Source organism: Cydia amplana, chromosome 8 (assembly GCF_948474715.1).
Source record: "Cydia amplana chromosome 8, ilCydAmpl1.1, whole genome shotgun sequence".
Taxonomy (NCBI): domain Eukaryota; kingdom Metazoa; phylum Arthropoda; class Insecta; order Lepidoptera; family Tortricidae; genus Cydia; species Cydia amplana.
In genome coordinates this window covers 15,538,483-15,563,305 of record NC_086076.1, presented here as the reverse complement: position 1 = coordinate 15,563,305, position 24,823 = coordinate 15,538,483, and the positions used below count along the sequence as shown (strand labels likewise).

Below are 24,823 nucleotides of genomic sequence, written 5' to 3'. Positions count from 1 at the left end.
TTAGGCGCTAAATATAAGAGGTAAAAGAGATCTATATAACTGTTCGATCGCTCCTTTGGTTCTATTGATGTTCTAAAAATAGGAGTTATAGCCGGCTATAACCCCGTAATATCCCCGAATTGGGCACAAATTTTAACACCTGAGGTTGCAAAACGGCGCTACAATAGAGAAATAAGAGGTAGAAGAGCGCTAAAGCAGTGCTGTAATAGCGTTGATTAAGTACTTAGGGTTTAAAAGGGTGCCAAATAAGCGACTACTATTTGAGTAGTAGTGTAGGGCCATATAAATGATATTTTCAGCTTTCGATGGTATATTAGCATTCAAAGTCAATATTTGTAACACCCAAGAAGGTAATTGCGCATTTTTTCCTTAGCCCATATCTGCTTTGGTTGCAATGTTTCCAGTTTGTATTATTATTCGTAAGCTTGCACTGTGACAGCTTGAAGTGAAATGTAATGGCGGATAAACAAAAGCAAATAATTATTTTAATTCACTGATTCGATAGCCGGCTTTATCTGCGGATTTATGATGGCGAATTTAATTACACTGTCAATAACTATATGTATTGCTAACAAAATTTTAAAGGGCCTCTGATCCTTTGCATATTTATCTGAATATAATATTTTTTTATTTGTGGTCCACCGTATTATATTTCTAAAAATTACACAATATACGTGAAGTCCGGTTTTAAATATAACAATATTAACATTAGGTCAATATTGAGTAAAAGTATCGATTTTTATTAAGTATTTACGTTCTAATTAATAGTTTTTGTTTTGCTTATTGATTCATCGGTCATCTTAACATGGCGCTATAGCCTTAGGTTGTAAGTAAGACTCTAATAACAGTATAAGATGTACTAAGGTATTGAATAACGCTCGTCTGCGACTACATGACCTATAATAGTGACTCATAACTTCTCTTTTCAACTGTAAATGATACAAGAGAGTTAAGTAGCGATTGCGATACACGGAGCTATAAAAGACTTTTTATCGCCTGTTACTTGTGAAACTTAAGCGCCTGAACCTTAAGTGAAATTTGCAGCTGCTTATTACTCATATAGATGTTAAGATGGTAGAATTCACTTTGAGCTATAACACTAGCTGCTTAAGATGCATTATAGCGGCCAAAATGGCTACTGTGGATCTTTAAGCTATAGGTGGACCTCTTAAAGACCTTAATGTCACCAGAGCCTGTAAGCTTAGAATATGTAGCTATTCTACAGCCGTTTTATGTCTTTAGGTGATAAAGTAAGTGCTAAGTGTCGCCTAATTGTTTGTTGGGAAACTTATGAAATCAACAAGCACATTAATAATATGAATATGTCACTTGCTTAAGGTCACATCAGATTCTAATGTGCCTAGGTTATGCAAAAAACTAACTTCACCGTTTTAATATGACATTTAAATGCGATTCGAAAAACATTTTATATACTGGCTGTAGTTGTGGTTATACGGTAAGCAAGGTCCAGAATATTTCGCAAGTGGCGCCTAAGTATGTGTGCAAAGTACGCGTTTTGCAATACTGATAATTACCACAGTAGACATAATATCTAGACAGAGTAGTCAATTTAGTTCAGCAAAAGCTCACAGCCGTTGCCGCCTGATGAAAAGTTGTTATCATCGCATATACACTATTATACAGTCAGCAACAAAAGTTGCTAAGCGAGCGAGGTGTTCATAATTACGTTGACGCGCTCTTATTCTCTTTTTGAACACCTCGCCCGCTTAGCAACTTTTGCTTCTGACTGTACATTACCGTGCTTTAAGAACAGAAAGCGAGAAAAAACACATCAGTGTTTGTTCTCGCTAGTGCTGGTCCCGGTCCGGGTTTCCCATAGCAAGTCCGACTGAGCTGGCAATTTCTCCCAGCCGACTACGCACCCCCCCTCCCCATATTATTTAGCCTGATGTGATACAGATACCTATTAATTTTTTTTTATATTAATATGATTTTATTCAAATTAGATTCGTATTTTACAACAAATAATTTATTTTTCCCTATCGAAAAACATGAATAACAAAACCAAAACCATTTTGACAACGACGACGGACATGACACATATACATGAAAACGTATTACATATTAAAACAATAACAATATTTTATTGCCTTATACAAAGATACATTTTTAACGGTTTTATCGAGTTTTACATTAAAATGGATAATCATATTTACAATAGGTGGGTAAATGTGTCTCATGTCTGAATCAAATTCGTTGTTTAGCAGAACATATATACGAGTACCAACAAGGGATATAATATTATCACTTCTTAAGTAATACGTTCTGCGTCCATTCACTATAGTTAACGTTATCTGATTAGGGTTATATTAATTATCAGGTTCTTTTAACTACCTAAGATTAGAATCGGTCAAATGGTTCAGATGTAGTGCATAATTGTTTTCCATAGTATTTTCACGGAAATCTCAGAACTTTTTGTATCGAGCCTGACTGAAATAGCAAAACACCTTCGTACGTTTCCGTGAAATACGAGGGAAAATAATTATGCACTACTGTACTTCAGTTCAGTTTCTTAGCCAAGCAGAGAAGCAACGACTCCCGGAGGAACGGCGCCTCCTGGCCCCTGTTCAATGGTGGGCTGGTATCCATTCTCGTCAGCCGTGTAGTTGACGGTATAGGTGACGCCGTCAATGACGAAGGAGAACACCCCCTTGACGGCCAACACCAATTCCTCGCCGGCTTTGACGAGCGTGCCTTGGGCCTCGTTCCTGTAGCCGTCGGATTGCTCGACCCTGTTATATAAATGTTATTTGAAAACCTGCGATCGAATACAGTGCAATATTAAATTTTTAACAAGCAGAAACGACTGCGAACGATGCTATTAAGTCCAGAAACATTTTTAAAGGGGAAAAATTACTGCCTTGTGTGAGACTTGAACTCACAGCTCTGGATCGATCGATATATACTCCAGCGCCCTGCCAACTGAGCCACCAGGACCTCATCCATAGCCAACGAATCTTTTCACCATATGGGTCCCTAACTCTCTATCGAAATCTACCGTAAGAGCGTTACACTTCTTAAACGGCTACCGCAGCGCGCTGGAGTATCGATTCATAGGCTGTGAGTTCAGGTCTCACCCAAGGCAGTAATTTTTCCACGTTTAAATTTATTCTGGGCTTAATGCAAAAATGATTGAAATAATAAGTGGACATGTATAAAAAAAGATTTCGGTGATTCAAGAAAATTAATTCCTTATATTTAATTATTTATTATCAGTTTCTCTGTTCTCAACTGTTCATAATTAAGTTCAAATTGTTAAATACTGTGGTACAACAGGGATCTTACGCGTATCTAAAGCCATCCGCATTGACATCATTGTCGTATCGCAAGATCTGCACGTCCGCGGGGTTGAAGCTTGGAGCGGCGGGTGCGGCGAAGGCCGATGCCACCAAACAGCATAGGACTAACTGGAAATTAAGACAATAAACACTTTAGACCAATAAATGGACAATCTTAAGAGGCTAGTGGTCGACCGTTTCTCCATACATGAACCGTAGGTAGTCCTTGGATATTGTGACATCCCGTCAAAGTAGGAATTTCCAGTGATAGAATATCAATATTTTTTCTTATACGTTTAATGTTTTTTCTTCAAAAATATATTATTTTAAAACGTAACAAATATAAGAGCCTCGGTAGAGAGTACCATTTTGTACCATTTGGAGTTGAAACTCTAGGTCCATGGGGTCCCAGCGCGCATAAGTTGTTCGCAGAAATCGCGAAGCGTCTGGTTGACGTAACTGGTGACCGAAGAGCTGGCGGCTACCTCGCACAACGTATCAGCATTGCGATACAGCGAGGAAATGTCGCCAGCATCCTTGGTACAATGCCTCAAGGGCCTATTTTAGATTTAAGCTAGTTTTTAATTTCTTTTAGTAATACACTGTATATATCTTGTTTGTAAATAAATGTTTATTATGGATGAATTTTGTATTGGCTAAAACTGTAAATATAATAATATATAAATAAATATATAAATAAATACAATATGTATACCCAATACAATCCATACCTATACTTAGTAAATTTTCCGAATACAATGGACTCGATACAATGTGGACAATTATTCATCAAAATAAAATAAACAAATAAGGAAAAGCAAACACTAAAATGGAAGGCTTTTTTATAGGCTTCTGTGCGGCTAAAGGTTATGAAAATTGCTAGTTTTACATAAAGTTTTGATAAAAATGGCTTTGAAAGTTGTTTCCTTATACCGATTGTGCTTGACTTACCAGTTTCATCTTGATGTGTTTGTTTGTATGGTGGGACGCGACCAAATGACAATAAAAATATTAAACAGATCCTTTATATATTTACAATGAAATCTAATTCATAAGTAGCGAATATTCAAAATGGTGGCTAATCTGGATAATTATTCACATTTCAAGGTTAATATAATAATATAAGGTTAGGGTACCATCATAAAATGAAATACGATACCTTTGACACAGAAATATTTATGTAATGCTTTTAGCGGCAGTGGTTTTTCAAATAAAATGTCCAACAACACTACATAATCGTAAACGGATTGTATCAATCAGGCTAATTCGAACGTACCCTGATATCAGAGGGGCTACCGCGAAAACCGTTTTCCGCAAATTGCGGAGATCTTTCTCTTTTACTCCAATGAAGGCGTAATTAGAGTGACAGAGAAAAATGCCCGCAATTTGCGAACTTCGATTTTCGCGGTTATAGCCCAGAATGACATCTTACTAATGTCATTCAGATATCATCATGCATTTCGCTCGTACTTGCCGTACATGAATTGCCGCGAGCGAGACGCACGATAGCTAAAATAACACCTCTGATGTCAGTGTACGTTCGAATTGGTCTGTGTGTCAAATATACTTGATTAGGATTGTTTTATTTGGATCGCCTACTTAAGATAGGTATCGTCAGCATCAAAAGAATCGTATCAGACTATGCGTCAATAGCATTTGCTATTCTCTGACAGTTTAACAAAAATATATGTCTTTGTAAAGGTAACAATTGAACTGTTGCATATAGTTTTGAACACGAACCGTCAAGATATATCTACCTTTACCTTACGTATCTCTATTGGGACTGTATAAGTTATCGAGGGTGGCAGATACTTTTTACGCGTTGTTTCATGCTGACTGTACAGTTTACATGCTGACACAAAGCTATAACTCAAGTAAATATAATATACTGATCTTCCATTTATAGGCAATCACTTTTTTTTTCTCTCTCTCTCTCTCCCTCTGGGTCTTTGCCTGAAGCGGACGGCTTGACGTAATATGGCGAATCTATATTGGTTTCTAGACAATTGAATATTTTAATTAAAATCCCAGATTATAACTAACAATAATTTATTTATATCTCTACACTCAAGCGCAACGGATTACCTACTGTATGAATATTCTCTTGAATCTAGTTACCTATTGGAACCATTGGATGCAAAACGGCATTCTTACTTTACTGAATCAATCTATAAATACACACATAATCAAAACAGGTAATCATAGCAGACAACTAATAATAAATCTAGGAAAATACTTGCATGACTTCGTGAGGTCAAAAGATGACATTTAAGTGAATGCGCAGACTATTAATTCTATACAAGAATTAATTTATCATTAATTCGACGATAGATTCTATATTGGTTTAATTATTCCCGTATTGGATTTACACACTGTATAACATGTATAATACAACTGTGACTGTATCGAGAGGAGAGCAGAACGAACTGCCATTATTCTTGGCAGTACTAGAGAGTCCGTCTAAGCTTTTGTTCTTGCTTTTGACTGTACAGTCACCAGTATAAATAAATGACTATGGGCAGCCGTGCAAAAATATCTGATGCTCCATTGGAGGCATAAGTATATGACGACACTACCTCGGTAAAAATATGTGATCCTTTGTGACCAGCAAAAATATCGTTAGTCCGTATCCGCATAAATATCGGATCGGGTCGCTTAAAAATATTTGATTACTCATAAAATTCAAAATTATGTGATTACTCTCATCTGGAATAAATATCTCTCCACTGTAAAAGCAAATACATCGGATGGACGACAGACCGCCTATTTATCTGACACGTTGGAAAATCACAAATATGTTATCGACCTTTAAAAACGAACCATACATGTTTGGTATAGAGCCGTAAATTGTATAAAGTGATTTGACAATTCACGAAAAGAGTGCCGACTTGTCATTGTATATGTTTGTCTCACATTATATTCTATCATCGATTTGACGGAATAAACTGGATATAATTTTGAATTGTAACGTATTGCAATCATGAATCTAGTATATAACTGGATCTCGCATGAGGGGTGGGGGAAATGACAAAACGGGATAGTCTTATGTATCTTTTAGTAGGAGTAGTAGCGAAAGCGCTATTATTGTTTGTCCTTGTCAGTCTCACAGGTTGACCTCTTCATCATTCTTTTTTATGTAAGAAGGAGGTTTATTACACATTGTCTATTAAAATTCTACCTGAATTATGTCACAATTTAAAATTGCAAATGAAATATGTGAGACAGACATATGCAATGACAAGTCTGCACTCTTTTCGTGGATTGTCAAATCACTTCAAATAATGTAAGGCTCTATGCTATCCGGGTATGGTTCGTTTTTGCCGATTGATGACATATTTCATAATTTCGTGTCAGATATATAGACGGTCCGTCTGCCATCCGATGTATTTGCATTCACATTGGAGAGATATTTATGCCAGATGAGAGTAATCACATAATTTTGATTTTTATGAGTAATCAAATATATTTAAGCGATCCGATCCGATATTTATGCGGATACAGAGTAACGATGTTTTTGCCGGACACAAAGCATCACATATGTTTACCGAGGTAGTGTCGTCATATACTTATGCCTCCAATGGAGCATCAGATATTTTTGCACGGCTGCCCACAGTCATATATTTTTGCTGGTGACTGTACATACTATGAGGCGTCAGTCAGAAGGAAAATATGTTGTATAAGAGCACCAATTCAATTCTAATAAAATAAAGTTTAATTCTAGATTTATTAAAAATTTCACTAGGTCAAATACTCGTACTTAGTATAAATGGCAATCGTGAGATTTTTCTAAAGAAGCGCTGGTGGCCTAGTGGTAAGAGCGTGCGACTTGCAATCCGGAGGTCGCGGGTTCGAACCCCGGCTCGTACCAATGAGTTTTTCGGAACTTATGTACGAAATATCATTTGATATTTACCAGTTGCTTTTCGGTGAAGGAAAACATCGTGAGGAAACCGGACTAATCCCGATACGGGCCTAGTTTACCCTCTGGGTTGGAAGGTCAGATGGCAGTCGCTTTCGTAAAACTAGTGCCCACGCCAATTACTGGGATTAGTTGCCAAGCGGACCCCAGGCTCCCATGAGCCGTGGCAAAATGCCGGGACAACGCGAGGAAGAAGAAGTGAGATTTTTCTATAAACTTATTTCTTTTTTAATTATTTTACGGAAAGCATTCTTCAATTGTTATCATAAGTTATGCGTACTTGTCTATTATTTAAACTTAGGTATGTTATACCTGACGGAACGGAGACATGCTTCTATAATAGGGTGAAAGGTTATTTGTGTGTGTTTGGGTAATAATAAAGTCTCTCTCTCTCTCTCTCTCAGTTCGATTTGCCGTAAGACATACTTAGGCCTCCACCAGGCACCAACTGTCTCCATTGGGCTCTGTCTGCAGCAATCCACATCCAGCATGTCTCCAGAGTCAGGCGAATGTCAGCTTTCCATCTTGTAATTTGATGTGCTTGCTTTCTAGTACACTTGTTTACTCGTATTTATTTGTACACACGAATAAGTTTCCAAAATATCAAATGGACTGACCGTTTTAGTTGTGGTATTGTGGTATATGCAATTTTTTCCGGGGTTTTAAATTTTATTTCCATGAAGTATATTTGTGTATTTTTTTCATGTTAAGTAAAAACAATGTACATTTATAATACTTTATTATTATTTAACCTATTGAATCAGTACATAAATATTATATACAGCTTCATAATTGGCGCTATGTACAGAACTGTTAAAACAGTTTATTGACTTAAACATTTAGCCCAAAAGGGAGGCGACGACGCCTGGGGGGACTGCTCCGCCGGGCCCTTGCTCGATGGTTGGCTGGAAGCCATTTTCGTCGGCGACGTATGACACGACGTACGTCACACCGTCAGGGCCTACCCAGGAGTACTGCCCACGGACTGCGATGGCCTCATTCTCGGTGCCTTGGTTCTTTAGCTCTCCTTGCTCTTCGTGCTTGCTTCCATCAGATAACTCGTATCTGCATTAAAAAATAAAAATTATTAATGTTCGACTGGTGGCCGCCCGGTAGGTCGGCCCAGATACCGCTGGGGAGACAGTGTGGAAGCGGATCTGCATCAGCTTCAAACCGATAATTGGCAGGAAACGGCGCAGGATCGGGAAAAGTGGCGTGCTCTCGTTTCGGAGGCCAAGATCCTCTTTGGGTCGCTGAGCCGTAATAGTTAGTTAGTTAGTTAATGTTCGTTTTAAATGTGGAAACAGTCTTTTAGGTTGTGATTACTTACACGAATTGGTATCCGCCCAACCCAGAGTTGTCGGACTCCTGACGGAGAATCTGCACTTCCTGGGGGTTCTGCTGAGGGGCTGCCCAGCAAGCAGCGATGAGAGCTAATAACACCACCTGAAATCAATCAGGTAACTTGATATCGAGATCCAAACACTAACACTTCACTATTCAAGTCACTTCACACAACTAACCGATTTCATGTTTGCTTCTGTTTTGATTTTGGCGACTGCGTGCCACGAAGATCTGCAAGTTTATGGGATGATGGTGTGTCCTAACGGTTCTCTTATATATTTCTTCTAATGCCGGGTTACAACATATCGCGATTCGATTGCCCTACGGCCCGACGGCGCATCTGTCGCGGTGGGTGAACGGCCATACATACAAGCATTGTTCATCTGTGTAACCATGTGTATGGACATGGCATGACCCGTGAATGTTTTGTTAAGTAACGTTTAATAAGAGTACAAATGTCAATGTTAATAGGAATTTCAAAAGGTTGTAATTTACTCTGCTGCACAGAATTATTTCATTACCTACTAAACGTTTAACGGACTGTATAATTTTATGAGCGATGTGATAGACAACAGAGTTGCTAGTATGTGTCGTTTACAACTTTGTAATGTAGGTACCAAATTAATATAATTGGTACTTCTACGTAGCATTAATCAAAATTGATAATAATTGCTTTTAACAAGGCGTTTGATAGAACGATTCTTATGAAATGAAGCTGAAGTATTTTTCGTTATTGATTTTATGTAACAAATGATTTGATAATTTAATAATTGAATAAAAGAATATTAAGACATAAACTGTGTTACAAATATTTGGCACTGTAGAATTTTTGATACCTACTAAAATTACCTATGTTTTAATGGTCCTGAAATAAATAGAATCAGGCATTAGGTACTTTTCCGGAATACATTTGTAACACATACACTTAATCCGCGAAAAATACTTTGCTAGTCAAAGGTAACATTCGTACGTCAAATGCAGCTGCATTATTTTTGCGACATTACCGCGGCGGCGTTGTTGCCGCTGCTATATCCGTCAATTTCCTTGATAAAGTAAGTGACGGATGGAACTTCATAATCACAGTAAATTTAATTGTAGACATCACATTACTATCAACATTTTGAAAGTTTTTTAAATCCCGGTATCTTAAAAACATACCTACACTGCAGTTTTAAAAAGTTTTCGTAACCGTAACATCCGACCTCTCACCTCGCTCTAGAACCCCCGTTATCTATTTCAAAAATATAGTGCTTTCGTCGATTTCGTATAATTAGAGACAGATAGATATTACTAGCAATTCGGCTCTACTTGCTTCCTTCCGTGTCCAAGCCGGTTTACTTTCGTTGACGTGTAGTCACGTTTAGTTTAGACAAGATCGGCAGACATCAATAAGGTGGTGCCACTTGACAGCACTAGTATTATCGGATGACTAGTTTTATGACAACAGCCATATTCGAACTTTAAGATACGTCAACTATTAGATATCTAAACGATAATGGATCGGATATGTCAGTGTCAAACAAGTGCCAAAAGTGACGTATCTTCAAACATAAACTTCACTTTTGATACTTGTTTGACACTCAGATATCCAATCCATATCTTTTAGATATCTAATAGTTGACGTATCTTAAAGTTCGAATATGGCTGTAATATTAATGTCGTCAGATCTTGTTACATAGTAGGTACGATAAATAATTATTTCTTTCAATGAGTAATTTAAGACTGTATCCATTAGGAATGACGTATAGTGCGGCTTCTTAGCCTCAACCACAGAATAAATAATAGTACTAGGTACAGAAGACTCACTCTCTAACAAAACGCGTCTGTTACGATCAGCACAGATATGGCCGCTAGGTGGCGACAGCGCCACGCGCGGCTTATGGCTTTCCCCGAAATTGGGGTGGAACGGATGTACTTTTAGCTACCTGTAGCAAAGCGACGAAATCGCGGAGTGAGCCACGCCTGCCTCAACTATGGTCCCATCCGGAAGAAAGCACCGTGTTGCAGATATCTATGGGCGACGATGATTGCTTACCATCAGGCGATTCGTCTGCTCGTTTGCCTCATATATGATGCAAAATGTGGCAGATACTTTTGATTTTACATATCAATTAGGTACCTACTAATATTTATATAATTCATTTGTTGGATATTAGGTCATAACCTCGGCAAAAATATGTTTAAGTACTTATTAAATTCATAAATCGGATGCCGATGACTATGTTAACATACACTCTCATAAGGCTATGGGAACTTCAATCGGTTCAAGTAAATATTACGGCCTTTAACATTTTCTATCGGCTAGAGTTATTCGGAAGATGATGCATTTTCTTACAGAATCCGGGCGATATTGACGCTTCCTCCGATTGTCATAAATGTTATAATCCATTGCGCGAGATTCTCGGAAATTAATACGCGCACCGACCGCAACGTGAAGTCGGTAATCAAGTGGAAAAGTTCAAGGTTTGACGTTTGGCGCTGAATAATTTGTGTCCAATTGGTTTTTGATGGGATGGGTGGTCTAAGAGCTTCGCTCATTATACATTCCTAAGTTCTAATGCGTTTGATCACGTGGGCGGCCTTTGCCAGACTCACAACGCAGACGAAGTCTTAAAAACAATTCAGCGTATATATAGCTAATTAGCACAGTAGACGCTAATAAAAATAAAATTATATTTTGTTAAGTTCCAACTTACCAGTAGGTAGGTACTTTGCTAAATATTGCATGTATAATGGATTCCAAGAAACTCTTTATCGGCCAATTATTACCTATGCTACTGTTTATATAAATGCATTTATATATTTTATAGAACCAGTTTAGTTTAGGTTTGGCATACTTAATGTAAAGAATGAGTAGGTAATATAATATCAAAGTAATCAGATTCTTATATTAACCTGTATTCAATACAAAATGACTGCAGGTAATTTGTTCGCCACCATAGTTATTTGCTCGTGTTTTGTTTTTAATCTTTTGCTATTTATTTGTAATTTTACTGTTGTGAATACATGTTGTTAATCAGCAAAATCTTCATTCTGAAGTTATCTAAAATTATCGGAAAGTAAATTTCCCAACCAAAATTAAATTTTTATCGTAAACCAGTAGATACCATAAATACATCAATTATGCAAATTATCATAATTCCCCGGGAACAAACTAAATGCAATTTACATTACCACAACAGAATATTTTACCGGTTTTATTTCCCAGAATGGACTTATCGACATCTTACAAAATTTTGCGAACGCTTATTTAAGGTTCTATCATAACCATATTGCGCCGGCGACGGGTCGCCCGACCGGTCGAGTTACGTCAACCGAAGGCTCTATCGAAGTCGCCGGCTGACCTCCGACACCCATATGTACTACATCAACAGAAGAACGTACTAATAGCATTCTAGTCCCCAATATACTTACGATTAATCTACTTCGAACAATACCTTAAGCCAGGGGTTCCCAATCTTTTTCAGTCCACGGCGCACTTGCAAGTTTAAAATTTAAGCTCAGCGCCCTAACACAGAATAAGTAATAGTATTATCAATATTTATCATACAGAACGGACACGCACCGCCCCGCCCCGACTCGGATTACCTCGCCCCGCGACTGGTCGCGACATGATTGTGTGCGTAAGTCGCTCTACTGAGAGCATGCCAGAAGTCCGTCAGATACACAATGACGCGTGTAGAGACGTGCCGCGCACACATATAAACGCAAATCATTTTTGATGTATGGCTTGTCCGCCCTGTGGCCCTAATCTAATAGTTAGGCTACCTATTCGAAATTGATAGGTGGTGGAATAGGTAGATACCATGTGGTTAGGAAGATTGCCTCACGGCGCCACTCTTTACTATCTACGGCCCACAGTTTAGCAACCCTACGATCTGTTTTTTTTTCAGGTCAATCCGCCGCCATTTGATGAGTTCAGACAAAGTCAAGATGGCTAATTAATTAACAATGTAAATAACATTATGTATTACAAGGTTCACAAGGTTACGCGACACAGATGTCGATGACATCGTTTTATGTAACATTCGCGTCGAGAATTTAAGTAGCAAGTTCAATTCGTCGCTTATTTCGTTTATAAGCTGTTGCAACATGCATCATAAAATTTATAACTTTCATTCGGCATAAAAATAACAGTATTCATAAATTCAGCTATGTCCACGTGCCAATCAAATTATCCTGCAAAAAAGATTTGTTAACGATTCTTAATGAACTACCTAGTTAGTGTGTTGTCGTGTTTTTATGATGATTGGAAAACTTAACGTTATCTGAATTCAATTAGAAAATATTGAAACGCCGTTATAGGATTGAGAAATTAAAGCGATGACCGCTTTTAATGGGGGATTTCTATAAATTTCGCAATTATTATAGTATAAGAGTTTTAAAATCTTTAAGTCGCTGTCATTTTTATTAGTTACAAATTATCTGTATTTGAAAAGGACAATGTTCCAAAATTACTCAACTATCATAAGATTGAAACATCACAATGTATTCAAGTTGCCTCGCAAGACATGACGAAGGATGATTTTGATTCCAACATCGAACCGCCTCGCCGTCATGGGAACGAACGCGAGCATTTACGATCAGATATCCGAATAAGTGAACGAATGTCCGGGTGAAACCATACGACGCCGTGTGATTAGATCATGCAACCTATTGTCCGACGCCCCAGTCATAGAGAAATATAGTAAGACAAGAGTGCTCACTCCATAGATCAGTTCTATTAATTTCAGTGTCGACATCTAGCATCGAGTAGCGGAACTATCAGTACTGCTACTTGACAATAGATGTAGCACCGACCGGAAAGTCTTATCTCAACAGCATAAGAAGCCGAAGCTTCTGGCCGAAGGGTGTCGTGTTTCGGAGGTTCCGGGGCAAACTGCCGAATCCGACACAGGAGCAGCTGATGCAACGGAGCCACGCCGTTTTGTTGACTAAATGACTAGTGTTTAGTTTTAAATTTATAAAATACATATATATGTTAGTCTGTAAGGTATTTGTAATATGGGCCTTGTTGTCTGAATTAAATTTCTAAATAAATAAATTAAATAAATAAATAAATAAGACTTTCCGGTCGGTGCTACATCTATTGTCAAGTAGCAGTACTGATGGTTCCGCTACTCGATGCTAGATGCTAATTGTCCTTTTGGCACTAAAACTGATGTATGGAGTGAGCACTCTATGTATTTTTTTCTCTATGCCCCAGTCTATCAATGGGGCGTCGATAAGCAATGAGTAGAGAAACCAAAATAGGCTGTAATCAGGTCCGTGGACCTGTCTTGTCGGCGGCGATCGCGAACTTGATTGTTGTGTATTTGCATAACTATTGGTTTATGAATTGCATTGTTATACGACAAGTATCAAGATCTTTATAACTGCTGCGTTAAAATAATGAGACAAGTTAGATCAGGTCAGTCAGATCTGTTTAAGACCATACAATTAAAAGGTTTATAAAGCTTAAATCTTATACATAGAGTATTGCATTATACTTGACTTAACCCCTATATGACTGGCATTCTACATGTAGTATATGTTGGGGCCTATCCCCAATATTTGACTCTTATCAACTTGATCAGTTAAATTTAAACTGGAAAACGCTGACCCTTTAATAAAAAGTAAAATAATATATTGTTTTCAAACTTAAACCGAGTATGTACATATTAAAAGAACAATGTAAAGCGTTTAGTAAAATATTCACACATGAAATAATTATATGATTTATTCTAAAATGTCGTAATAACTTTTTCTAGTTCGTCTAGAGTAAAGCAGAGTAGAAACATACAGTACACTCTTCGACGATCAATGTGACTTTCTTGTATCTGAGACATGACGTATGCGCTCTCTGCTGAGGAAAATCGGTTCACGTCTATGTGGCACATCTGTAATTATAGCACATTAATGTATAAATGGTTGATGCATCAACGCGCATAGCAAAACCCTTAAGTTAAAAATAATAATATTACCCTTTTTCCTTGTTCGCCATAGCAAACCAATTCTTCAAAATGGCTGTTTAGTGCAGAATTCGGATGCAGAAAGTAATGTCGGAGTTCAGCATAACGGCCCAAGTGCTTAAACATTAATTTTATATGTAATACTTTATGTAATATATACACGTTGTGTTCGATGGGTAAACCATTGAAATGGGTTTAAATGTCTAAATATTAATGGGTACCATCAACCTATAATAAGCCATATCTATGTAACTTCAACATTAATCTTATACTTTGGACAATTCAATATAAATTAACAAACCGGGTGTTTTTCTTATTTGAATCTCAAGTATAGTAGGTACCAACTGATATAATGATTACCGCTTGTAATGCAGCGTAAAAAATAGCTTTTGATTCTCTTAACCTTACGAAGTCTACAGGAAAGACGAGTACGAGTTAAGGATACCATAAAATGGGATTGACCTACGTGAAAAACAATGGTTATTAACCCGTTTAACTCTCGTAAAGATTATAGTATTTTAAATGGAAATTTGTTATTTTGTAATCTGCATAGTGTAATTATGAAAAATATTATTATGGTCAACCGCTGCCATTTCAGCAACATTTACCTATGTAGATTGTTTTTTATTTAACCTCTCGTATACGTGGATCCGTGTAGTAATTACTGGATTTTTATTAATTATTAATTAGAGCTCAATACCTATTAACATGTATCCGCGTTTCGTAAAGGTTAAGTACCCTATATAAATAAATATTCTTACTTCAGCATCAACGCGGCCAGTTTTCCGGACAGTATCTTGTGGAAACTCGTTCGGGAAAATTCTTCTCAACTCGACATCCTCGCTAAAGCATAAACAAGTGACTGTTGACCTTTACATGCACTAGACACTTCACTTAGCATTTTAAGACCTTACTATAGTAGGAATAAGGTCTTGACAGTCAGTTAAGCGTGATCGTACAAAAACAAACTCATTCGAAGTGATATTTAGCAATATACCACTTACTATGTGTAAATGACAGCACCGGCTGGCTCTAAAAGGTTGTGATGAACCTAAAAGAGCACATAGATTATGGTTAGATTATTGCAATTATTTATTTTGATACATAATATCTAGCCTTTAAGATTCATAATTGTAGTTATTTTGAGTAGGTAATATGATGAGTACCGCAAATGTGTGATGTTAACTAGATGGCTAAATTTCAGCGGTTATTTTTTAATGTAAGTAACATTATTTTTTGCCAGTAATCATTTGATGTTTGTATTTATGATGCACTCCAATAATATTTGCTCTTAAATGTCATAATTAATTTGTTGAAGGTTAAGATGGTTTTATAAATATATATGAACTTGAACAAGTTAAAAATATATTTAATTCATAATCATAATTAACTTGGCAATCCATCCATAACATTCCTATAGTTAGGTACCTACTAATTATTGTGACCTCCTATTGCACCTTTTTATGAAACCTAGACATATTTACTAAGACAATTTGTTATTATTTAATATTAGTAAATACTATTCGTAGGATACGACCACTTTACCTTATTATACTGATAATAATTAATATAATTATATTTATACAGTTCATATACCAGTAATTAATATTGTCATATAATATGTAAACAAGATATATACAGTGTATTACTAAAAGAAATTAAAAACTAGCTTAAATCTAAAATAGGCCCTTGAGGCATTGTACCAAGGATGCTGGCGACATTTCCTCGCTGTATCGCAATGCTGATACGTTGTGCGAGGTAGCCGCCAGCTCTTCGGTCACCAGTTACGTCAACCAGACGCTTCGCGATTTCTGCGAACAACTTATGCGCACTGGGACCCCATGGACCTAGAGTTTCAACTCCAAATGGTACAAAATGGTACTCTCTACCGAGGCTCTTATATTTGTTACGTTTTAAAATTTCGGCGCTTTCCGCCGCCCCGCCCGCTTTTACATTAGTCCGTTGGAGGTGGGACGGTGCCAGTGTGTCTACGCAGGTAGCATCCCACACTAACATCCGTTCCAAGCTCCAAGGAACTAAGGACACCCCATCGGGCCTCTTGCCATCGTCTCTGAAAATGCCAGTCGGCTCAAGAAGAGCAGGCACATTGATGGTGGCAAGAGACCGACGGATTATGTCATTAAGCGACGCATGTCTCGAAAAGCGTCCTGCACTTTTTTATATGTAATACATAAACACTGTAATTGAAGTATTTGTTTAGGTATATTACCGACTCTTTGCAACATAACTATGTATTTAATAACTTCATGGCCCTACGTAAAATTATGACAATTGCTAAAATATTATACTTTTGGGATTTCTACCCATGACTTTACGGTAGGTACAGTTTTCTGTAAAATTGGAATACCCAATTATCCATACACCTAATAAGGAAAATACAGAGAAAACAATCATTCACAGATAGTATGCCGACCCAATATTTTTTACTCGGACAGTATTGGGTTGACATAGCTTCATACTCTATCTATATTAACTCACGCATACAATAACACTTGACTTACCATTAGAGCAACAAGATAGATCGCTGTTTTAATCATTTTTAGTTAGCTGCAATAACGTTCAATCATTTAAATTTAAATGTTAGTGATGACAGTCCGCGTTATCAGTTATCGTTGTTAAACTGTTTCACAGTCAGTTTGTCTCAAGTTTTATACCATGAACAATTGAACATAGTAGGTATTCAAAATTTAAATACAAAATGTTTCCATAGTCTAGTGTGGTAAAATACAATAATTTCAAGTTATGCATTAAATCAAATGTTATTATGAAACGTGCTATAAAACCATAAATTGAAATGCGATGAAAGGTTATCGATTGTAATAAAAAATCTATTGTATCATCTAAAACAAAAGTGAAATTTAGATCAAGTATTTGGGTGAATCATTTCGTTTGTATATCAAAAGCGTCGTAAAATTGTCATTATGTAACTTATAAACTGGCAGTTTGAGGTTATCGTCCTAAACTGACACGTGTTGACACTGATGCCGTCATTATAAGAGATGTTGTGTTAACTGTTAAAGCAATTTTAGTAAACATGACTTTAAGAAAGCAAGTAGGTATGTAAATAGCGTAATCGGTAGTGACTCTGCCTCGGAAGTTTATGGCCCTTAAGAGCGTCTTCACACTGTCCGATCCGATATCGGATGTCGGATAACCTTTGGAGATAGAAAGAGAAAGCTGCTAGAAAATGCCTTATCGCATCAAAACATTTTGTTGTTACTTCTTTGTAGTCGTATCTGACATCCGATAACAGATCTGACAATGTGAAAACGCTCTTACGAACATCGTGATAATGACAGTGTATGTCTCATATTAGTAGCGCAGTGTTAAAAAATATGTTTGCTTTATAATTTTTATCACTTGAGCGCGTTCATCATACGAGTAGGTCCTGCGCTTCCTAGAAAATGCATTTATTTATATCATGGCAAGGACTTTGCCTATGTTCCAATTTCAGTATTTATTACACTAATATTTTGTAGTTTTTAATATCAGACTTATTATTCCTGACCAGTTTATTTTATTTAATGAAATTACAATTTTTCAACAATATTTATTATTTCTAATTAACAAATTAAAAGATCCTTCTATCGTTGAATCTCGTGTCGTCGTGTAACAGGGGTTGGAAACCGTTGGCGTCAGCAATGTACCGCAAGGCGAAGGGGCGGCCACTCGGGTCTATGTAGCCGTATTCACCCCGGACCACCAGAGATCCATCTGGTCCGTTCAACAAGCCGCCATCTTCCCTTCTGTATGTGCCGTCTCGAGTTTCATATCTGAAATAAAATATTTAGTCAGAAATAAGAATTAGAAGTTGGTACAGTCGAGTTCACATATTTACATTTGTGTATAGGAAGTTCGGTAGCTTTAACGTCATTTTTGGTTTCCTTCGATCTGCTCATATTTAATAATTATTGGGCTTGTATTGCAAAACGTGAATGGGTATTGACCTACGGGATGTTATTATTAGGTAGGTATAGGAAGGTAGGTACTTATGCAAACAAAAAGTATGTCTATGCAGAACAAATATAATATTTATGAGAGGGTGTTTGACCTTACTCAAGTGCACAAGTGTTATTACGTAAATTTGTGCTCCATTCATAGTTTTGTAACTCCATTGTAATTTAATACATCAAAATAATTGACAATTGTTTATTTATATACTTATTATGTTTTGGATATACGATAGAGTTCAGGGTAATTACGTGAATAGGGGTTAAAAATCTGTCTCTTAAAAGACTCTCAGTGCTATTCGCACTCAACAATCAACGTAAGCTATCGTTAAGGTCTTTCGATCGAGTATAATAAAATCAAAACCTCAACAAATTATTACATTAGAATCGGCCACCTGATTACTTACTCGAAGCTGTATGTTCCAAGTCCGTTGTTGTTAAATACATATTTTTTTAATTGCCCCTCGAGGCCGCGGCAGGTTGGTATTATAATGGATATTATAATAGAGAAGGCTACCGCGGCGATGAAGAGGCTCGCTTTTACCTGCACGTTCAACATATGTCAAGGTCAGTTGTTCAACAAATAAGCTTATTACATGAATGACTAACAAAATTTGTATCCAACAAAATCAATGTTGCATGATTATGCAGATTCCGGGTTCAAAGGCGAGTGTGACACATGTAATATGCATTTGTAATGAGATTGTGTAGGATAGGTGATAGATCGTTATAGGCTTGTGCTGATATCTATTGTATATTACGCCATAGTATCTAGTTAGAAATAAAACTTATTTATTCCATCTTAGATAAGCTCTTTCATGCTGGTTTTATCGACTAAATAACTAGCGTTTAGTTTTAAGTTTATAAAATACATATGTATGTTACTCTGTAAGGTATTTGTAATATGAGCCTTGTTGCCTGAATTTAATTTCTAAATAAATAAATAATAAATAAATAAATAAAAGTCTCTTCGTTTCGCACTCTGTTTAAAAAAACCGGCCAAGTGCGAGTCGGACTCGCGCACGGAGGGTTCCGCACCATCAACAAAAAATAGAGCAAAACAAGCAAAAAAACGGTCACCCATCCAAGTACTGACCCCGCCCGACGTTGCTTAACTTCGGTCAAAAATCACGTTTGTTGTATGGGAGCCCCACTTAAATCTTTCTTTTATTCTGTTTTTAGTATTTGTTGTTATAGCGGCAACAGAAATACATCATCTGTGAAAATTTCAACTGTCTAGCTATCACGGTTCGTGAGATACAGCCTGGTGACAGACGGACGGACGGACGGACGGACAGCGGAGTCTTAGTAATAGGGTCCCGTTTTTACCCTTTGGGTACGGAACCCTAAAAAAAACAAACGTACGTTTACGTTGATATTGACTTTAATGTTAACTTGGTTTATATTCAATTGTTTGGCATGTTTTTTCTTTGTACATGACGATCCTTACTGGGAGACACAATTAATCTTATTTTATTTTTATTTTTTTATAATGTATTTTTTGACGACCATGATGAGAAGATAAACATAATTTTGACGAATGTAGCAAATTTATAGTGTAATTTTCATCTTGAAAATAAAGATATCTAAATCTAAATCTATAAAATAAAAAAGCTGTAGAATACGACAATATGCTTATTTTTGTAACATCAGCATAATTATAGTTAACATTTATTTAGTTAGAATACTTAGAATATTCAATGATACATTGTTAATCGTAGCTAACATAAAGTAAAAGACTTGTTATAATGGATTCTATCACCTAATTTGCTTAACTCGTATTAACCGCCCACAACGACTACTATTATGAATGAGTGACTTACCATTACGGTCAAGGTTTCTCTTCTGTGGTTGCCGATTTGAACTGCGACCACAACACCACTGCCTACTGTTTATATCCACATCCAGAGCCTTAAGAATGTCACGTATGGACTTCATTCCTGAGATACAAGGACATGTCCATGATCATGTCATTGACACTACAACACAATTGAACTATTCGCATCCTTGGTGAAAAAAGGTTCATCTTGTCATGAACATTGTATGTGGATACGCCTTTATATTAATGAGAATACGTATGGTGCAAGAAGCTTAAATTTTATAATGGCGGCTAAAAATAAAATATGATCGGAAGGATGATATTATGATTAAGTACGTGTGACTTTTCGATGTATTAATTTACATAAATTAGTAGAGCCGGCGTAGATAATCGTTTCATTACAAAATTGTATGTTATTTATTTAGTATTTTTTATTCAAATATATTTCAAGGTAGGAATATAAGAGAGGTACTTAGGTATCATTTTTATTAAAATAAAATTACAGAAATAAGATGATTTTTTGTTATACAAACTAGTCGAGTACTTGAGAAAGCCTTTGTTTTTTAAAATTGCTATAAGCGCACCTGTTTTGCATGCAAAACCCATTTCGATATAAGCTTTGGCTACCATTAACCGGGGGAGCCACCTAGTAGACTTATAAGCACGGGTTGAGGCACTACCTGTAAAAGAAAAATAAAAACTTGTAAAAACAAGGAGTAAGGTTAATGTGGAGCATGTGGAGCTAATGACGCACATTCATGCTTCTCTTATCCTTATTAAAAGCATACAATGTTAGCTAACTTAATGAGTTTAAGTTAAAAAGTTACATTCCCAAGTATCTCAAACCCACAGCCATCAGTTTTCAAGCCGCGCGACTTACCTCTACAAAAAAATACAGATTTTTTTTCTTCACTCATCCAGAAAATAACCCGAAAGAAGCTTTATAGTTATTTAGTAAACCCACCTCCTGAGTGACTTCCGACTGACGATTTGGCACGTCTATTATATCGTCATAGCTGTACGGTACAAATGGTATTGTCTGATTGTGTAGCTTATTGTCCGGCACTGTTGTCGGGATTTTTCCCGAATGGGCCGGATGGGAAGGCACCTTTGTTATTTTATCTGGGAAATTTGCCAGGATTTGACCGGGATCTGATGGAACATATAGTTTTTCCTGCTGCTTAATGACCGGCACAGTTGTCGGTGTTTCCAGCTTGGGGGTTTGTAGTACAAGTGATGATATTTCCGTGTGATGAGACGGTAAAGCTGAATGCTTTGCCGGCTGATGGTACAGCATGAATGTTGGAATTCCCGGTTGGTGAAACATAACAAATAGTGAGATAATAGGCTGACGGAACCACACAAACGGTGTAACTTTCAGATGGTGTGATAGCACATTTGATGGAGTTTTCGGCTGAAAGGAAAAAAGGTACTAACAATATAGCTGTAATAGCCAAAGAAGTGTAATTAAAGTTGAATAAATTTAATGATCATGCGGATTTAAGTCATCGAACGTCGGCAGGCCCTTGTACCCGACAGGACTCGATGTAACGTCGTTTGTTGTGTGACTTGTGTGCAAATAATGTCTGTAGTCTGGGAACCTCATACTTTGCATTCGGCGCCACCCGGTGTGATCGCGCCATAAGGTTAGGCTATATTAGCAAATGCGATGAACGTGTGACTCAGTTTGATTGCACCATTACCCTGCCTAGAACGTGTCAACAAAACAAAACAGACTTCATTCATATTTCTAAATACTTACAAGTGGTGCCTTTGGTGGTGTTTCTGTTGCTGCTTCTACTGTTGCTTCTGCTGCAGAAGCGACATCCTTTACAGTGACATAGCCGTTTTCGTCGGATTTGTACTGAACGACAACTTCATTGCCATCCGGATCGGTGTAAGAGTAGGAGCCTTTCACGAGATGATTCTGGCCATTCTTCACTGAACCAATTTCATTCTTGGTTAGTCCGTTAGAAGTCTTGAAACTGTGATATGAAAATGTTTTATAAACCTAATTGCATTAAGTGTCATAAATATAAAAACATGAAGCTTTGTATACCTGTTGCGTCGAATGATGCACCCTATGACATTTTATTTTTATATGGAATAGCTGTCATGCAAACTACTTGTGAACATTTAATTATTGGAAGTTTAGCACACTGATTTATTTAGAAATGTAACATTTTAGTAATAAAACTTCTTATATGTATTCAATTATTTTTTCAATTCCGCCCAAGCAAAAGAGATTTGAAGGAACTGTCATTAGGGATCATCTTTCGACGCGACAGGTATTGGCAAGGTGCGAAGTCGGTGGAGGGGGAAGTGGCGCTGATCGTCACAAACAAAGGTAATCTTATGGAATGTCCGACATTAGTACTAGCGGCAGCCGCTTGAACTAATTTTACTCCATAAGATTTCACGTAGAAAGTCAGAGAAAATGAGGGCAGCACCAGTCGTGCACATAGCGAATAATTAAGCAACTTTGCCGCCGCTATCGTCTACCCCTTTATCCAAGTGCATGTTACGGTATGTAAGAATTAGAACTTTAAGGGCCGGTTGCACCAAACCGCCTGTCACCGTTATTAAAGCGTTCGCTAAATTTAATTGCATGGCAATTTTCATAGTTCTCTGCCGAGTGATGTTGATCAGTCTGTCAAATATGGTTGGTGCAACTGCCAGGTGGCTTGGGTTCAACGACGGTGCCGCCCTTCCACACATCGACTAAAACCTCTTTTCTACCCTACCTATGTATTATCTACCCCTTTGCCTATGCATTATGATTGTTGGTCCAACTGGCCCTAAGTCAATAAAAAAGATGATGTTTACCTGAAATGGTAGTTACCGCTTCCGTCATTAGAGTTAGTTTCTTCTAATATTCTTGATTGAGCAGGACCAGAAGCGGCCTTTGTTATTAATATCCACATTATTAGCAAATTGAGAATCATCTGCAATGCGAAATTTAAGAATCATTTATTTTGACCGCGATGATTTTTCAAGGCAAGTTGGATGTATTATTTATTTTATTATTTCACTTATTGGGCTAGTACAATTTGTAAGCAAGTACATACTATGTACATACATATTATTATAATCACGCCTATTTCCCGGAGGGGTAGGCAGAGACCACGGATGTCCACTTGCTACGATCCTGACATATCTCTTTCGCTTCTACATACTGTGTATAATTCCATATAGCCTCTAACTTTATTTAAAGATGCGTAGAGACTCAGACATGACACAAGAAAACATAGACCTGGCATCCTCTTCACCCAACGTATCAATCTCACAATTTTAAGCAAAAAAAATGGCTACTGAAGGAAACTATTTCCAAAATTTTAAACAATTAACGGTTTTTGCAAAAAACGCGAGTAATGAAAATTTGACAAATGAAATAACGGACAAAAATGTTTCGAGGTTGCGATGGGATACCTATCTTGTAAAAGGAATCCACCAATTTAATGTAGCGTGTTACAATGCTAAACTAAATAATAGAACTGTAACTACTTACCATGTAAAACATAATTAACAAGAAACACCGCCTCACATTAAAGAATATTCACACACATCTGGTTTTTATCTCCGTACTTGTCCCTTTTATATGTTAACTGGATCACATGAACCTGTACTTTAACTATAAATAGCAACCAGTAAGGAACATTTGAGTAGTAAATAATCAAGTAATTTTGTATATAAATCTGAACCTTATAACCAGAACGAAAAGTCGACATTTCGATAGCGATTTTAATTTTTAAGGTTCCGTACCTCAAAAGGAAAAAAAACCGAACCCTTATAGGATCACTCGTGCGTCTGTCTGTCTGTCTGTCCGTCTGTCACAGCCTATTTTCTCGGAAGTACTGGGCCAATTAAGTTGAAATCTGGTACACGTATGTAAATTAGTGACCCAAAGACGGACATGTAACGTAAACAAATGAATTTTAAACATGGGGGCCACTTTTGGGGGCTAAATGAGAAAGTTAAAAAATAAAGGTTTTCAAACTATATCGTGTTGTATATCAAATGAAAGAGCTCATATTGATAATTTCGAATATATTTTTTTATAATATTAAAATAAATAAGTTACAAGTTATTTAAGAAAATAGCCAAAAAATGACAATCCCCCCCCCCTTTATCTCCGAAATCTAAAATTTTGGTAAAATACACAAAATAGTTCTTTACTTATAGATGACAGGAAAATCTATTAGAAATGTGCAGTCAAGCGTGAGTACGGAACCCTTGGAACGCGAGTCCGACTCGCACATGGCCGGTTTTTTTAGGGTTTCGTGCTTACTTCAAAGGGTCCTAAACCCTTATAAGCAGTATCACTTCTTTGTTCGCGTGAAGATGTTGAGTTGAAGAGTCTCAAATTCTGATCAGCTATCCCTTAAAGCTGTGACAAAATAAAATCAAAAGATTTGTCGGTTTATTTTTTCCAAAGGCAAAGTTTTTGTACGTCAATCTTGCAGCATCTTTTTCGGCACTTTCATGATTTATGAACTCAATTTAAGGAACCCCGAAAGTTC

At 36.9% G+C, this 24,823-nt stretch overlaps 4 protein-coding genes across 4 annotated transcripts; all 4 read right to left on the bottom strand.

Annotated features, from left to right (window-relative positions):
• Positions 1 to 2,521: 2,521 nt before the first annotated feature.
• LOC134650590 (flexible cuticle protein 12-like) lies at positions 2,522 to 4,270 on the bottom strand. The gene is made up of 3 exons (XM_063505544.1): positions 4,251 to 4,270; positions 3,307 to 3,428; positions 2,522 to 2,753 (listed from the first exon to the last, which is right to left on the bottom strand). Exons 1-3 carry the CDS (start codon positions 4,257 to 4,259, stop codon positions 2,534 to 2,536), a joined length of 351 nt encoding a protein of 116 aa, XP_063361614.1. The 5' UTR covers positions 4,260 to 4,270; the 3' UTR covers positions 2,522 to 2,533.
• Positions 4,271 to 7,943: 3,673 nt separating this feature from the next.
• On the bottom strand, positions 7,944 to 8,750 carry LOC134650489 (endocuticle structural protein SgAbd-6-like). Its single transcript, XM_063505446.1, has 3 exons — positions 8,742 to 8,750; positions 8,549 to 8,664; positions 7,944 to 8,283 (listed from the first exon to the last, which is right to left on the bottom strand). Exons 1-3 carry the CDS (start codon positions 8,748 to 8,750, stop codon positions 8,058 to 8,060), a joined length of 351 nt encoding a protein of 116 aa, XP_063361516.1. The 3' UTR covers positions 7,944 to 8,057.
• A 5,511-nt stretch (positions 8,751 to 14,261) lies between these two features.
• LOC134650306 (uncharacterized) lies at positions 14,262 to 17,133 on the bottom strand. Its single transcript, XM_063505266.1, has 5 exons — positions 17,036 to 17,133; positions 15,518 to 15,564; positions 15,275 to 15,356; positions 14,526 to 14,630; positions 14,262 to 14,441 (listed from the first exon to the last, which is right to left on the bottom strand). The coding sequence occupies exons 1-5, from the start codon at positions 17,069 to 17,071 to the stop codon at positions 14,286 to 14,288; spliced, it is 426 nt and encodes a 141-aa protein (XP_063361336.1). The 5' UTR covers positions 17,072 to 17,133; the 3' UTR covers positions 14,262 to 14,285.
• A 972-nt stretch (positions 17,134 to 18,105) lies between these two features.
• Positions 18,106 to 20,556, bottom strand: LOC134650488 (endocuticle structural glycoprotein ABD-5-like). Its single transcript, XM_063505445.1, has 3 exons — positions 20,308 to 20,556; positions 18,892 to 19,028; positions 18,106 to 18,307 (listed from the first exon to the last, which is right to left on the bottom strand). The coding sequence occupies exons 1-3, from the start codon at positions 20,308 to 20,310 to the stop codon at positions 18,106 to 18,108; spliced, it is 342 nt and encodes a 113-aa protein (XP_063361515.1). The 5' UTR covers positions 20,311 to 20,556.
• Between the last annotated feature and the right edge of the window lie 4,267 nt (positions 20,557 to 24,823).